Source organism: Pseudorasbora parva, chromosome 8, assembly GCF_024679245.1.
Source record: "Pseudorasbora parva isolate DD20220531a chromosome 8, ASM2467924v1, whole genome shotgun sequence".
Classification (NCBI taxonomy): Eukaryota; Metazoa; Chordata; class Actinopteri; order Cypriniformes; family Gobionidae; genus Pseudorasbora; species Pseudorasbora parva.
This window is the reverse complement of record NC_090179.1, coordinates 44,033,542-44,049,159: the sequence shown is the minus strand read 5'-3', so window position 1 is coordinate 44,049,159 and position 15,618 is coordinate 44,033,542. Positions and strand designations below refer to the sequence as shown.

Here is a 15,618-nt window from a genome sequence, read left to right as displayed (position 1 = left end):
ATTGTATTGGACATTCTGTACAGGCCCACAGACAACGTATTCAAGCATCCAGTGATTTATATGCTTGTCTCGGGTGTACACGCTCCGTTTCTCAACTAAATACGTATCCGACCACTGTATACCTGCTAACGTCTTCTATCCACTCTATACACTATAGTACACGGATCTGGTAGCCGAATGCCATTTGATAAAGTCAACTTTTTAAAGTAACTTTCTCGGTTTGTGTTGCTTAATCCGCTCACGTAGCTTGACATGCTGCTGATTCTCGCCACAGTTTGTTGCCAAAATGCGCGCGCATACGGTGCTACGTCATCATTGTATACAAACAGTAAAAGGGTCTATTGCACTGCACTTTATTCTTGTTGTTTCCATGTAACTACTCATTATAATGCTGTTTGCACATTACACCCCTGCACTTCTGTTATCCACGTATTTATATATATATATATATATATATATATATATATATATATATATATATATATATATATATATATATATATATATATATATATATATATATATATACACAGTCTTGTTCAAAATAATAGCAGTACCATGTGACTAACCAGAATAATCAAGGTTTTTAGTATATTTTTTATTGCTACGTGGCAAACAAGTTACCAGTAGGTTCAGTAGATTCTCAGAAAACAAACAAGACCCAGCATTCATGATATGCACGCTCTTAAGGCTGTGCAATTGGGCGATTAGTTGAAAGGGGTGTGTTCAAAAAAATAGCAGTGTCTACCTTTGACTGTACAAACTCAAAACTATTTTGTACAAACATTTTTTTTTCTGGGATTTAGCAATCCTGTGAATCACTAAACTAATATTTAGTTGTATGACCACAGTTTTTTAAAACTGCTTGACATCTGTGTGGCGTGGAGTCAACCAACTTGTGGCACCTCTCAGCTGTTATTCCACTCCATGATTCTTTAACAACATTCCACAATTCATTCACATTTCTTGGTTTTGCTTCAGAAACAGCATTTTTGATATCACCCCACAAGTTCTCAATTGGATTAAGGTCTGGAGATTGGGCTGGCCACTCCATAACATTAATTTTGTTGGTTTGGAACCAAGACTTTGCCCGTTTACTAGTGTGTTTTGGGTCATTGTCTTGTTGAAACAACCATTTCAAGGGCATGTCCTCTTCAGCATAGGGCAACATGACCTCTTCAAGTATTTTAACATATGCAAACTGATCCACGATCCCTGGTATGCGATAAATAGGCCCAACACCATAGTAGGAGAAACATGCCCATATCATGATGCTTGCACCTCCATGCTTCACTGTCTTCACTGTGTACTGTGGCTTGAATTCAGAGTTTGGGGGTCGTCTCACAAACTGCCTGTGGCCCTTGGACCCAAAAAGAACAATTTTACTCTCATCAGTCCACAAAATGTTCCTCCATTTCTCTTTAGGCCAGTTGATGTGTTCTTTGGCAAATTGTAACCTCTTCTGCACATGCCTTTTTTTTAACAGAGGGACTTTGCGGGGGATTCTTGAAAATAGATTAGCTTCTCACAGACGTCTTCTAACTGTCACAGTACTTACAGGTAACTCCAGACTTTGATCATCCTGGAGGTGATCATTGGCTGAGCCTTTGCCATTCTGGTTATTCTTCTATCCATTTTGATGGTTGTCTTCCGTTTTCTTCCACGTCTCTCTGGTTTTGCTCTCCATTTTAAGGCATTGGAGATCATTTTAGCTGAACAGCCTATCATTTTTTGCACCTCTTTATAGGTTTTCCCCTCTCTAATCAACTTTTTAATCAAAGTACGCTGTTCTTCTGAACAATGTCTTGAACGACCCATTTTCCTCAGCTTTCAAATGCATGTTCAACAAGTGTTGGCTTCATCCTTAAATAGAGGCCACCTGATTCACACCTGTTTCTTCACAAAATTGATGACCTCAGTGATTGAATGCCACACTGCTATTTTTTTGAACACACCCCTTTCAACTAATTCAACTAATTGCCCAATTGCACAGCCTTAAGAGCGTGCATATCATGAATGCTGGGTCTCATTTGTTTTCTGAGAATCTACTGAACCTACTGGTAACTTGTTTGCCACGTAGCAATAAAAAATATACGAAAAACCTTGATTATTCTGGTTAGTCACATTGTACTGCTATTATTTTGAACAAGACTGTATATATCATATATTATATATTTATTTCTCCAGTTTACTTTATTCCACATCTTTTTATTTTATTTTATTTTTTACTGGATTTATTCATAATTCTACATATATATATATATATATATATATATATATATATATATATATATATATATATATATATATATATATATATATATATATATATATATATATATATATATATATATAGCACCTTATCCTATTCCTATTTTATAATTTATTGTGCTTTTTTTTGTTAATTGTGTAGCGACTCAGGCGAATCAAACACACAATCGCCAGTTACATTTAACAAATATGTTTTGAATGCTCTGTGCTTAGGAACAGACCTTCCCCCAACACAACAGAGAAAGATTCTCCGTTACCCTGGAAACCATCTGATAAGAAGTTTTACGGCCCAAAAGAATTTGGCCACATGAAAAGTTCCATACACAGAGAGCTAAAGGTTGTAAAACACACGCTTTTACCTCAAATTATAGACAAACCATCTATAGATGAACATGCACCCCAGGACATTGTATGTAAACACATAACTGTCTTGTAAAATGTTTCTTCTGTATGGTATTTTGCATCTTTTTTTTTTATCTTTGTCTTAACAAATTACTAGTTCAGATAACCTCATATATGTCATGTCTCCTATCAAATTAATGCTCACTTCACGACTTACACTTCCATGTATATCACTTATTCAGAAAATGCAGTGTGTGTTTGTTGCAGTAATTAGAATATGAATGGTCAGAGACCCACTGATTCAAGTTTTGGAACAAAGAGCCATAAAATCTGCTGAGGAATTTCCCGCCTGGAAATCCCAACAACCTCATTGGTTAAGTCTAACCCTGGAGGGTGGGACTACCCCCCAGACCTTAAAAGACCAGTGGAGACAATCTCTCTCTCTTACTTCGCTTCTCTTCTCTCTCTGGCGGAACCAACGCCACGATGCCTGGCCATTGAGCCAGGCCACCAATGCAGGCCCTCCAAGCAGGCCCCAGCTCTTCCTCTCTTCCCCTCTTCCCTGGTTCTCCTCGCTTCCCTACTGAGTCATCAACTTACTAGCCCCAAGGGCATTCTTCAGAAGGAGGACACGGAGCGTCTCTAGAAAGCAACCAGCCGCTCCCTCTCGACCTCGGAAAGAACCACCGGACACGCAGGGCATTTGAAATCGGAACATACGCACACACGCGAGAAGCCACAACTAGAGCAAGTATTATCTTCCAAATTCAAACTGCTGTTAAGAGGGTGTGTTATTTTCCCGTTGGGACAAGTTAACTCCGTGAAGGTTGTATTTGATGAACTGAAGGAAAGCTGCTTCTTACCCCTAATTCTTTGTCCCATCTCTCTCATCTCTCTCTCTCTCTCTTTTATCTCCCTCTAATTTCAGTCTATTCATTATTCGCTTTTATGTATTCTTTCGTTAATATCTATATTTCTACTCTCTTGATGCATATTTAGTATGTACTTTCTGTGTGAATTGTAGTGTTATTTTTAGTCTGTGTTTATTAAACCTCCAAAAGACATTTAATGAGTTGAATCTGTTATTCTTCACATACACAAAGTCAATGAAACTTGCGATCTAACGTTACCTAACTGCTTATGCTACTATGTTAGTAAACTGTAAACTGTATGACCATTTGAAATATTGAACTTGTCCTGATCAGTAAAGTTAATGTTTCTTATGCGCTCGTAAAGCAGTAATCCCTTATGGAGAATTGATTTGGAAAGTCTATAACTAATTTGCGGGACAAACTTAGTAAGAGAATTTCAGGCAATTCCGTAAAGGGTTACTTGTATTTAATTAAACAATTTTCCCTATCGGAAAATTTTAATACGTAATGAACGACTAGCAAATTATATTCATAAATTCATGAATATTGAATATTAAATCCCTTTTGAGTTAATTATTCCCCGAGACATTAAACTCATAAGTCATTGTCGTTACAATTGTTATTTGCTGTCCATGGAGCGGACCTGTTTACATTTCACTGCCGGTTGTATTCTGTATAACTGTGTATGTGACAAATAAAACTCTTGAACTTGAATATTCACATAGGAAACTGCTGATTTACATCTTAATAATATGTCACTGTTTTTACTGTATTTTTGATCAAATAAAAGCAGCCGTGGGGAGCAGAAGAGACTCAAAAACATTTAAAAACAATCCAGAAGAAGTTTGAGACTCTGTGAGTTACATTAGGACAGACTGAACGCATCTAATTAACACAATCTTACCAACAGACCCGAAGAATCCCTCCGAATCCCTCATTTCCTCATTCATTCGGGCCATTCTCAACCTGAAACACACACACACACACACACACACACACACACACACACACACACACACACACACACACACACACACACACACACACACACACACATTCAATAGGCGTAATGGTTTTTATACTGTACAAACCGTATTTTCTATTCCCTTACACTGCCCCTACCCCTAAACCTACCCATCACACACACACACACACACACACACACACACACACACACACACACACACACACACACACACACACACACACACACACACACACACACACACACACATTCAATAGGCGTAATGGTTTTTATACTGTACAAACCGTATTTTCTATTCCCTTACACTGCCCCTACCCCTAAACCTACCCATCTCACACACACACACACACACACACACACACACAGCCCCTAAACCTACCCATCACAGGAAACATTCTGCATTTTTACTTTCTCAAAAAAACATCATTTAGTATGTTTTTAAGGCCATTTGAATTATGAGGACATTTGATATGTCCTCATAAACCACATTTATAGTGTAATACCAGTGTAATACCCATGTAGTTATACAAATTTGTGTCCTCATAAACCACATAAACAGGCTCACACACACACACACACACACACACACACACACACACACACACACACACACACACACACAGCCCCTAAACCTACCCATCACACACACACACGCGCACACACACACACACACACACACACACACACACACACAGATTACTCACAAAGTGACGATGTCAGCGTGGGCGGTTTCTATGGCGATACTGAGCGGATCGTTTCCCTTTTCGTCAGCTGCGTACTGATTGGCTCCTCTCTTGAGCAGCAGACACACCTGCCTGAAGTGACCAATCACTGATCAGTATTACACATCAGGTAAAGAATGGAACAGAAGATCTTTATTGTCATTGTCACTTGTACAATTAAATTAAAAGTGCTTCCGGTCAGTGCGTCATTCAGTGATTCTTTATAAAAAACAAAAAATACAATTTAAATTAAGTCAAATTAATAAAATAAATAAGAATAAAGACTGCACAATAAACAAACACACACAGTCACATTTATTACATTATACATAACATAACCCTGTGCACATTATTTTTTTCAGTGGTTATTGCAGTTGGATAGAAACTGAGTTTGAGTCGATTTGTCCTTGCATTGATTAGTCTGTACCGTCTGCCTGAAGGCAGCACTTCAAACTGATGAAGAGTCAGGTAATGTGTGTGTGTGTGTGTGTGTGTGTGTGTGTGTGTGTGTGTGTGTGTGTGTGTGTGTGGTACCCGGTGTGTCCGTAAGTGGCGGCGGCGTGCAGAGCGCCCTGTCCGTGCTGATCCCTGTGGTTCACGTTAGCACCGTTCTGCAGCAGAAACTCACACGCCAGCAGAGAGCCCTGCCAGAGACACACACACACACACACATTTGTTTTTGTGACATTTGGGGACATTCCATAGGCGTAATGGTTTTTATACTGTACAAACCGTATTTTCTATCCCCTTACACTGCCCCACCCCTAAACCTACCCATCACACACGCACGCACGCACGCACGCACACACACAAACAAATACGCACAAACACACTCTCTCACACACACACACACACTTCACAGAGGGCCAGAATCACACACTCGTCTAACAGCATTCGGACTCTCCGAGGCCGCATCACTCACCCCAATGGCCGAGCCAATCAGAGCCGTCCGTCCCTCCTGCTGGGGGTCACTCCAGTTCACATCCGCGCCCTCAGCCAGCGCCGTCGCCATGGCAACGAGATGCCCGTTTAGCGACGCCTGATACAGCCTCTCTCCGGCACGCAGCTTTGCTGTTTCTATGGCAACAGTGCACAAACATTCATAAGAATCATAATTTATAATATCTATATTAGATATTATTTTAATTATATTATTTAAATGTAATAATTTAATTGACATTTTAAATCAATTATAAAATATAATTTTAATTAATAATAAAAATATTGATAATTAATTATAAAATATCACTTTAAAATAATATTGAATATAAAATGTTATTAATTGTAATATATTATTTAATTATGTAATTGCATTTATTTGCATAATTACAAAAATAATCATAATTCATAATATCTATATTAGATATTATTTTAATTATATTATTTAAATGTAATAATTTCATTGAAATTTCAATAATAAATTAAAAAATATTGTTTTAATTAATAATACAAAATATTGATAATTCATTATAAAATATCACTAAAATAATATCTAATATAAAATTGTATTAATTGTATATATCTTAATTAATTAATGTAATTGCATTTATTTGCATAATTGTATTTTCAATTGTAAAATTTAATTATATAAATAATTAAAATATAATCTAATTATTTTAATTTTAAATAATACTTTAAAAAATAAGACCTAGTATATTATTTAAATCTTTAAAATTAATAATTTAAATAATGTAATTGAAAATTGTTACATTAAACAATTTAATTATGTAAACAGTTAATTATTAAATATTTTTATTAATAATTATACAAATGTATTGAAATAATTGTATAATTCATTATTAAAATATTATTGATTTTAAAATAGTTATTGTTTTAATTATAGCATTTGTATTTAAATTAAAATAATTTTATTATTTTACATTATTTATTTATTATTTAATTAAAATTATCTAATTGATTTAATAATAAAATATAAATAATTACATTATTTAAATTCAAATAATTTAAAATTAAATAAATTAAAGTAATTATATTTAATGATTACTTTAAAAAAAATTAAACTATTTATTTTAATTATAATATAATATAAAATAATATAATATAATATAATATAATATAATATAATATAATATAATATAATATAATATAATATAATAGTAACTTTATTTTAAGGTTCAGTTATTAACTATCAACTAGTTGCTTATTAGGATGCATTTTAAGTATTATACTTAAAACATTTTTTTATAAAAGATAAACAAACACTCACCAGCATCAGGACCATCAGGATCACGCACCACAAATCTTTTCTCCACATACTTGAACCGAATCCACTGTTCCTTATCCTGCCTGAGAGAGGCAGTGAAGATGATCATGTGTATGTTCAAACGTGTGTGTTTGTGTAAGTGTGTGTGTGTGTGTGTGTGTGTGTGTGTGCGTGTGCGTGTGCGTGTGACTCGTACCGTGGACTGCCAGCGCTGGGCTTCTGTAGTCCATCCGTTGGGTTACGCTCATAAATGCCATTAATGACTTCATTACCCAGAACACATAGCAGCTGTGGGGGCGGAGTTAAACACAAAGATCAACCAATGGCAAAACAGAAGTGAGCATATCCGACAGCCGATGAGATTAGAATATAAAACTCAGTTAAAGGTGCACTATGTAGTATTTTTGCAGTAAAATATCCAAAAACCACTAGGCCAGTGTTATATATTTAGTTCAGTTGAGTACTTAGAATATCCCAAATGTTTCCAAATATTTGTAAATCGTGAGTAAATTGCTATTTTAACCAATAAACTGGGACGTCTGAGGGAGTCGCCTGTCAATGACATCATATCTGCGTTACCTTTGGTGTCTGGCTTTATTCTGCAGAAACGCTTTACTCGCTGCAGTGTGACCCATAGACAGTAAAAGAAATGGACACAGCGACCCCATAGACTTCAACGGCGAAAAGTGAAGTCAATCAGTAGCACTCCCTTCCTGATGGATGTGCAAACTGCGCAGGCTCAGACTGAGCTTGAGGACGTCACGTGAGCCTTTGTTTTAAATAAGCGCCCTCTAGCGGACGGGAATGTTACATAGTGCACCTTTAAAATTAGCAAATTAATGCTATTTGGTAATATGTCTTTTTTTTTACTGCACATGTAATGCATCAGCTGTGCAATGATGACATGCAATTCTGTGATAAATAAGTGCTGTTACTAGTTTAACTAGTTTATACTGTTTTATTTGATAAATTAAACAATTGATGGACCTTTATCTGTTCCGGCTCCCAGGAATCAAGAGTGAGTGATCGAACTTTGGACAGATGAACACCAAGACTCCTGCCAACACAAATCAAAAACCTTATGCTTAATCAAATAAACACTTTAAATATCATAGAGTTCTTGAATAATACTACACAAAGCAGCACATACGTTGTGAATGTTGACTACAATCTAGTTTGTGTACTATTTATACACAATTGGAATAGGAACGTGCCAGGTGGACTAGGGGTGACGGCGAACAGTCGAAGATTCGATGTATCGGTATGCGGAGCCGGATTCGACCACCGATCTCCGCAGGTGCAATGAAACGAGGATCATACCATTTTGGCAATATGGGCGTGCTAAATATTTTAAAGACGTGGCGCGGCTCAGTGCTGCCCCTTTAAAATTCGAACACACACACACACCGGCGGCAGCATTCGGCACCTGTCCGCGGCGACTCAGGAAGTTGTTTAAAATCCTGCCGCACCACAGAGCGCCATTTCAAGGTTTTATATTAAATTTCCCTCAAATCGTCAATGTACTGATTTCACCCTGTGCTACAAGATACACTCAACATACAGCTCTTCTGGCAGAAGTCGATTCAAAACTGAGCTTGCGTGTTTATAATGTGTGTGTCCGGTGTGAGATCCTGACACGCGGCGCTGAGCTTCAGTCCGGTGTGAGACCCCTTTAGGCACAATCAGCTTAAGATCGTGCATGTAAACGCACTCAAAGTGTTCTTTTCCTCTCTAGGCAGGTATTTTTTTAGATTTATTTATCAAAATGTTTTTATATATTAGTGTGATGTTCTGTCTTTCGATCGCGGCTTTAAAATGTTATGAGAAAACGGTTTACGATGTTTATCCACCACATTTCCTTTTGTTTAAACCTCAATAAGAAAGCCATTGTCAGTTCGTCTGTCAGTTGGCAGGCAGTTTTGGTCGCTTTATAAAAAGTTGTTGCTGTGTGCTGAGTGTAAAGGAAAATAAAAATAGTTTTACCCTCCTGCTGACTAGTGTCGTGCCCCTCCCAACCCATTCACACACACACAGATGATTTGACTATCGGTCGACTATAGAGAGATTCGACAATTCTGATTCGAATGTGTAAATCCTTAGTCGGGGACAGCCCTAATTTGAACACAACAGGGCTGACCTGTGGATGCCCGAGCACTCGATGCACATGGTGATGCCGAGGTTCACGCTGGCCCAACGAGGCTCCGCCTCCCCGCAGTCACAGCAACGCTGGTTACCGTCGCCACGGAGAGCCACGCCCAGAGCGGGAGGGTGAGAGGGCGGGTCTGGAACGGACAAAGGGGCGGAGCTCTCCTTCACCTAGACACACACAATATGCAAATTACACAATACAATCAGGGCTAAACATTAACCTTTTTGCTCACCAGCCACTGTATATTTAGTAGTTTTCCAAAGTTAAAACTAGCCACAGTTTTGACATCGATACAATGGGGGAGAACTGCCATATAGATATCTTTAATTTCATCTTATAATTTGTCATTAGGTTTATTAGGCTGCTGTCACTTTAAGAGCTGACGCACGGATCCATTACACTGTTACACATGCGTTTTCTTTCTCAACTCTTTATGTTCATTTAAAACAGAACTGACCATGTACGTGAATACATCTATCCATCCTAAAAGTGCATCTATCCATCATAAAAGAGCTTCTGTCCATCATTAAAGTGCATCTATCATCATAAAAGTGCACCAATCCATCATAAAAGTTCCTCCATCCTTTATAAAAGTATCTTTTCATCATAAAAGAGCATCTATCCATTATAAAAGAGCATCTATCCATCATAAAAGTGCATCTATCCATCATAAAAGAGCATCAATCCATCATAAAAGAGCATCTATCCATCATAAAAGAGCATCTATCCATCATAAAAGTGTATCTATCCATCATAAAAGAGCATCTATCCATCATAAAAGTGTATCTATCCATCATAAAAGAGCATCTATCCATCATAAAAGAGCATCAATCCATCATAAAAGAGCATCTATCCATCATAAAAGTGTATCTATCCATCATAAAAGAGCATCTATCCATCATAAAAGTGCACCTGTCCATCATAAAAGAGCATCTATCCATCATAAAAGTGTATCTATCCATCATAAAAGTGTATCTATCCATCATAAAAGTGCATCTTTCAATCTAGACATGTGCCGATTTTCGATAATGCGATTTATCACGATAATGAATATGCACGATATTGTTATCGTGGGCACTATAAAATATCGTAAATAATAATTTATTAAAAATTTATAATTTTTTTATAATGCACTCAAGAATACTTTGCCCATCAACCGTATAAATGCTCAACACCGCTGTATTCTGCGTCAAAGGGACACGCACTCAGATATAAACAAGCCCAAGCACACGACTGAACCGGAGAAGGAGACGCGCTGCTGAAGTGCCGCTCAGTGACAGCAGAGGGCGCTGATGAACTGCAGAATGCAGCGATTACCCCGGAAACCCGCAAACAAAACAAACCGCGTGTAGTTTTTAAAACAGCCGTTCGTTTTGTAATCTCAATGTTGTTCATCACAGCACCAAATACTTAAAGACTTAATAGGCCATTTATTCTCAAACTTAAACATGTTCATGCTTTAATCTGGACTACAACATGCCCTAATGATTAGAACTGTTCTGATTATTTGTTATTGTTCAGTCAAACTTTGAGACATACGACTTCATTAGTTAACATGTTAATTCATTATTACCAAACTGACAATGAAAAATACTTATATAAATAATTCATAATTCTAAGTAATGTTAATATCTTAGTTACTGTTTAATAACATTACAATCAAAATCAAAATAACTTTTTTAATGGACCGATGATAAAACTAACAATGATCAGTATTTCTTAACTAACATCACCAAAAACATTAGACTTTCTGTACCAAATGTAGCTGTTCCTCAATCTTAGTGAATGCATTAAATAATGAGACGGTATTGTAATTTGTAAGCCTACCTGTTGTTCTTTATAGCCTAATTCTTTTGCACTTTAATCTGTTTGAAAATTGTACTTTTACAGCCCTGAAAAAAATCAAGAGACCACTTAACATTGATTTCTCATTGTTTCTCAATGTTAAGGGGTCTCTTAATTTTTTTTCCAGAGCTGTATTTTTGGTGCACTATTGTATTTAAACATTCAGCTATTTTTGTTATTACAAAAATAGTTCTTAAAGCTGTTATGATATGGCAACACTTTTCTTTGCAACTTATTTCAATATCGTGATAAAACTTCAGCAATTAATCACAACATGAAAAATTGATATCGGCACATGCCTATTTCCATCATAAAAGAGCATCTATCCATCATAAAGGAGCATCTATCATCATAAAAGAGCATCTATCATCATAAAAGAGCATCTATCATCATAAAAGAGCATCTATCCATCATAAAAGAGCATCTATCATCATAAAAGAGCATCTATCCATCATAAAAGAGCATCTATCATCATAAAAGAGCATCTATCCATCATAAAAGAGCATCTATCCATCATAAAAGAGCATCTATCATCATAAAAGAGCATCTATCCATTATAAAAGAGCATCTATCATCATAAAAGAGCATCTATCATCATAAAAGAGCATCTATCCATCATAAAAGAGCATCTATCATCATAAAAGAGCATCTATCCATCATAAAAGAGCATCTATCATCATAAAAGAGCATCTATCCATCATAAAAGAGCATCTATCCATCATAAAAGAGCATCTATCCATCATAAAAGAGCATCTATCCATCATAAAAGAGCATCTATCCATCATAAAAGAGCATCTATCCATCATAAAAGAGCATCTATCATCATAAAAGAGCATCTATCATCATAAAAGAGCATCTATCCATCATAAAAGAGCATCTATCCATCATAAAAGAGCATCTATCATCATAAAAGAGCATCTATCCATCATAAAAGAGCATCTATCCATCATAAAAGAGCATCTTTCCATCATAAAAGAGCATCTATCATCATAAAAGAGCATCTATCCATCATAAAAGAGCATCTATCCATCATAAAAGAGCATCTATCCATCATAAAAGAGCACCAATCCATCATAAAAGAGCATCTTTCCATCATAAAAGAGCATCTATCATCATAAAAGAGCATCTATCATCATAAAAGAGCATCTATCATCATAAAAGAGCATCTATCATCATAAAAGAGCATCTTTCCATCATAAAAGAGCATCTATCATCATAAAAGAGCATCTATCATCATAAAAGAGCATCTATCATCATAAAAGAGAATCTATCATCATAAAAGAGCATCTATCATCATAAAAGAGCATCTATCATCATAAAAGAGCATCTATCCATCATAAAAGAGCATCTATCATCATAAAAGAGCATCTATCATCATAAAAGAGCATCTATCCATCATAAAAGAGCATCTATCCATCATAAAAGAGCATCTTTCCATCATAAAAGAGCATCTATCATCATAAAAGAGCATCTATCCATCATAAAAGAGCATCTATCCATCATAAAAGAGCATCTTTCCATCATAAAAGAGCATCTATCATCATAAAAGAGCATCTATCCATCATAAAAGAGCATCTATCATCATAAAAGAGCATCTATCATCATAAAAGTGCATCTATCCATCATAAAAGAGCATCTATCCATCATAAAAGAGCATCTATCCATCATAAAAGAGCATCTATCATCATAAAAGAGAATCTATCATCATAAAAGAGCATCTATCATCATAAAAGAGCATCTATCATCATAAAAGAGCATCTATCCATCATAAAAGAGCATCTATCCATCATAAAAGAGCATCTTTCCATCATAAAAGAGCATCTATCATCATAAAAGAGCATCTATCCATCATAAAAGAGCATCTATCCATCATAAAAGAGCATCTTTCCATCATAAAAGAGCATCTATCATCATAAAAGAGCATCTATCCATCATAAAAGAGCATCTATCATCATAAAAGTGCATCTATCCATCATAAAAGAGCATCTATCCATCATAAAAGAGCATCTATCCATCATAAAAGAGCATCTATCCATCATAAAAGTGCATCTATCCATCATAAAAGAGCATCTATCCATCATAAAAGAGCATCTATCATCATAAAAGAGCATCTATCCATCATAAAAGTGCACCAATCCATCATAAAAGAGCATCTATCCATCATAAAAGAGCATCTATCATCATAAAAGAGCATCTATCCATCATAAAAGAGCATCTATCCATCATAAAAGAGCATCTATCCATCATAAAAGAGCATCTATCATCATAAAAGAGCATCTATCCATCATAAAAGAGCATCTATCCATCATAAAAGTGCATCTATCCATCATAAAAGAGCATCTATCCATCATAAAAGTGCATCTATCCATCATAAAAGAGCATCTATCATCATAAAAGAGCATCTATCCATCATAAAAGAGCATCTATCCATCATAAAAGTGCATCTATCCATTATAAAAGAGCATCTATCCATCATAAAAGAGCATCTATCATCATAAAAGAGCATCTATCCATCATAAAAGTGCACCAATCCATCATAAAAGAGCATCTTTCCATCATAAAAGTGCATCTATCCATCATAAAAGAGCATCTATCCATCATAAAAGTGCATCTATCCATTATAAAAGAGCATCTATCCATCATAAAAGAGCATCTATCCATCATAAAAGTGCATCTATCATCATAAAAGAGCATCTATCCATTATAAAAGAGCATCTATCCATCATAAAAGAGCATCTATCCATCATAAAAGTGCATCTATCATCATAAAAGAGCATCTATCCATTATAAAAGAGCATCTATCCATCATAAAAGAGCATCTATCCATCATAAAAGAGCATCTATCCATCATAAAAGAGCATCTATCCATCATAAAAGAGCATCTATCATCATAAAAGAGCATCTATCATCATAAAAGAGCATCTATCCATCATAAAAGTGCACCAATCCATCATAAAAGTGCACCAATCCATCATAAAAGTGCATCTATCATCATAAAAGAGCATCTATCCATCATAAAAGAGCATCTATCCATCATAAAAGTGCACCAATCCATCATAAAAGAGCATCTTTCCATCATAAAAGAGCATCTATCATCATAAAAGAGCACCAATCCATCATAAAAGAGCATCTTTCCATCATAAAAGTGCATCTATCCATCATAAAAGAGCATCTTTCCATCATAAAAGAGCATCTATCATCATAAAAGAGCATCTATCCATCATAAAAGAGCATCTATCATCATAAAAGTGCACCAATCCATCATAAAAGAGCATCTTTCCATCATAAAAGTGCACCAATCCATCATAAAAGAGCATGTTTCCATCATAAAAGTGCATCTATCATCATAAAAGAGCATCTATCCATCATAAAAGAGCATCTATCCATCATAAAAGTGCACCAATCCATCATAAAAGAGCATCTATCCATCATAAAAGAGCATCTATCATCATAAAAGAGCATCTATCCATCATAAAAGTGCACCAATCCATCATAAAAGAGCATCTTTCCATCATAAAAGTGCATCTATCATCATAAAAGAGCATCTATCATCATAAAAGAGCATCTATCCATCATAAAAGAGCATCTATCCATCATAAAAGAGCATCTATCATCATAAAAGAGCATCTATCATCATAAAAGAGCATCTATCATCATAAAAGAGCATCTATCATCATAAAAGAGCATCTATCCATCATAAAAGAGCATCTTTCCATCATAAAAGAGCATCTATCATCATAAAAGAGCATCTATCATCATAAAAGAGCATCTATCCATCATAAAAGAGCATCTTTCCATCATAAAAGAGCATCTATCATCATAAAAGAGCATCTATCATCATAAAAGAGCATCTATCCATCATAAAAGAGCATCTTTCCATCATAAAAGAGCATCTATCATCATAAAAGAGCATCTATCATCATAAAAGAGCATCTATCATCATAAAAGAGCATCTATCCATCATAAAAGAGCATCTATCATCATAAAAGAGCATCTATCCATCATAAAAGTGCACCAATCCATCATAAAAGAGCATCTTTCAAGAGCATCTATCCATCATAAAAGAGCATCTTTCCATCATAAAAGTGCATCTATCATCATAAAAGAGCATCTATCCATCATAAAAGAGCATCTATCCATCATAAAAGTGCACCAATCCATCATAAAAGAGCATCTTTCCATCATAAAAGTGCATCTATCATCATAAA

General features: G+C 35.6%; 2 protein-coding genes across 2 annotated transcripts in view; one reads left to right on the top strand and one right to left on the bottom strand.

Moving 5' to 3' along the window:
• Window positions 1–15,618, top strand: part of LOC137084878 (complement C1q and tumor necrosis factor-related protein 9) — a 367,307-nt gene that overhangs the window by 238,448 nt on the left and 113,241 nt on the right. The window lies entirely within an intron of this gene.
• zgc:162872 (BAR_ACAPs and ArfGap_ACAP domain-containing protein) overlaps window positions 1–15,618 on the bottom strand; it is a 31,268-nt gene that overhangs the window by 3,815 nt on the left and 11,835 nt on the right. Inside the window, exons 14-21 of the mRNA XM_067451400.1 lie at window positions 9,554–9,732; window positions 8,404–8,473; window positions 7,613–7,704; window positions 7,420–7,499; window positions 6,115–6,269; window positions 5,727–5,836; window positions 5,175–5,285; window positions 4,390–4,451 (exon numbers count right to left, since the gene is read on the bottom strand). Coding sequence (XP_067307501.1) covers window positions 4,390–4,451; window positions 5,175–5,285; window positions 5,727–5,836; window positions 6,115–6,269; window positions 7,420–7,499; window positions 7,613–7,704; window positions 8,404–8,473; window positions 9,554–9,732 — 859 coding nt within the window. The remainder of the gene's footprint in view (window positions 1–4,389; window positions 4,452–5,174; window positions 5,286–5,726; window positions 5,837–6,114; window positions 6,270–7,419; window positions 7,500–7,612; window positions 7,705–8,403; window positions 8,474–9,553; window positions 9,733–15,618) is intronic.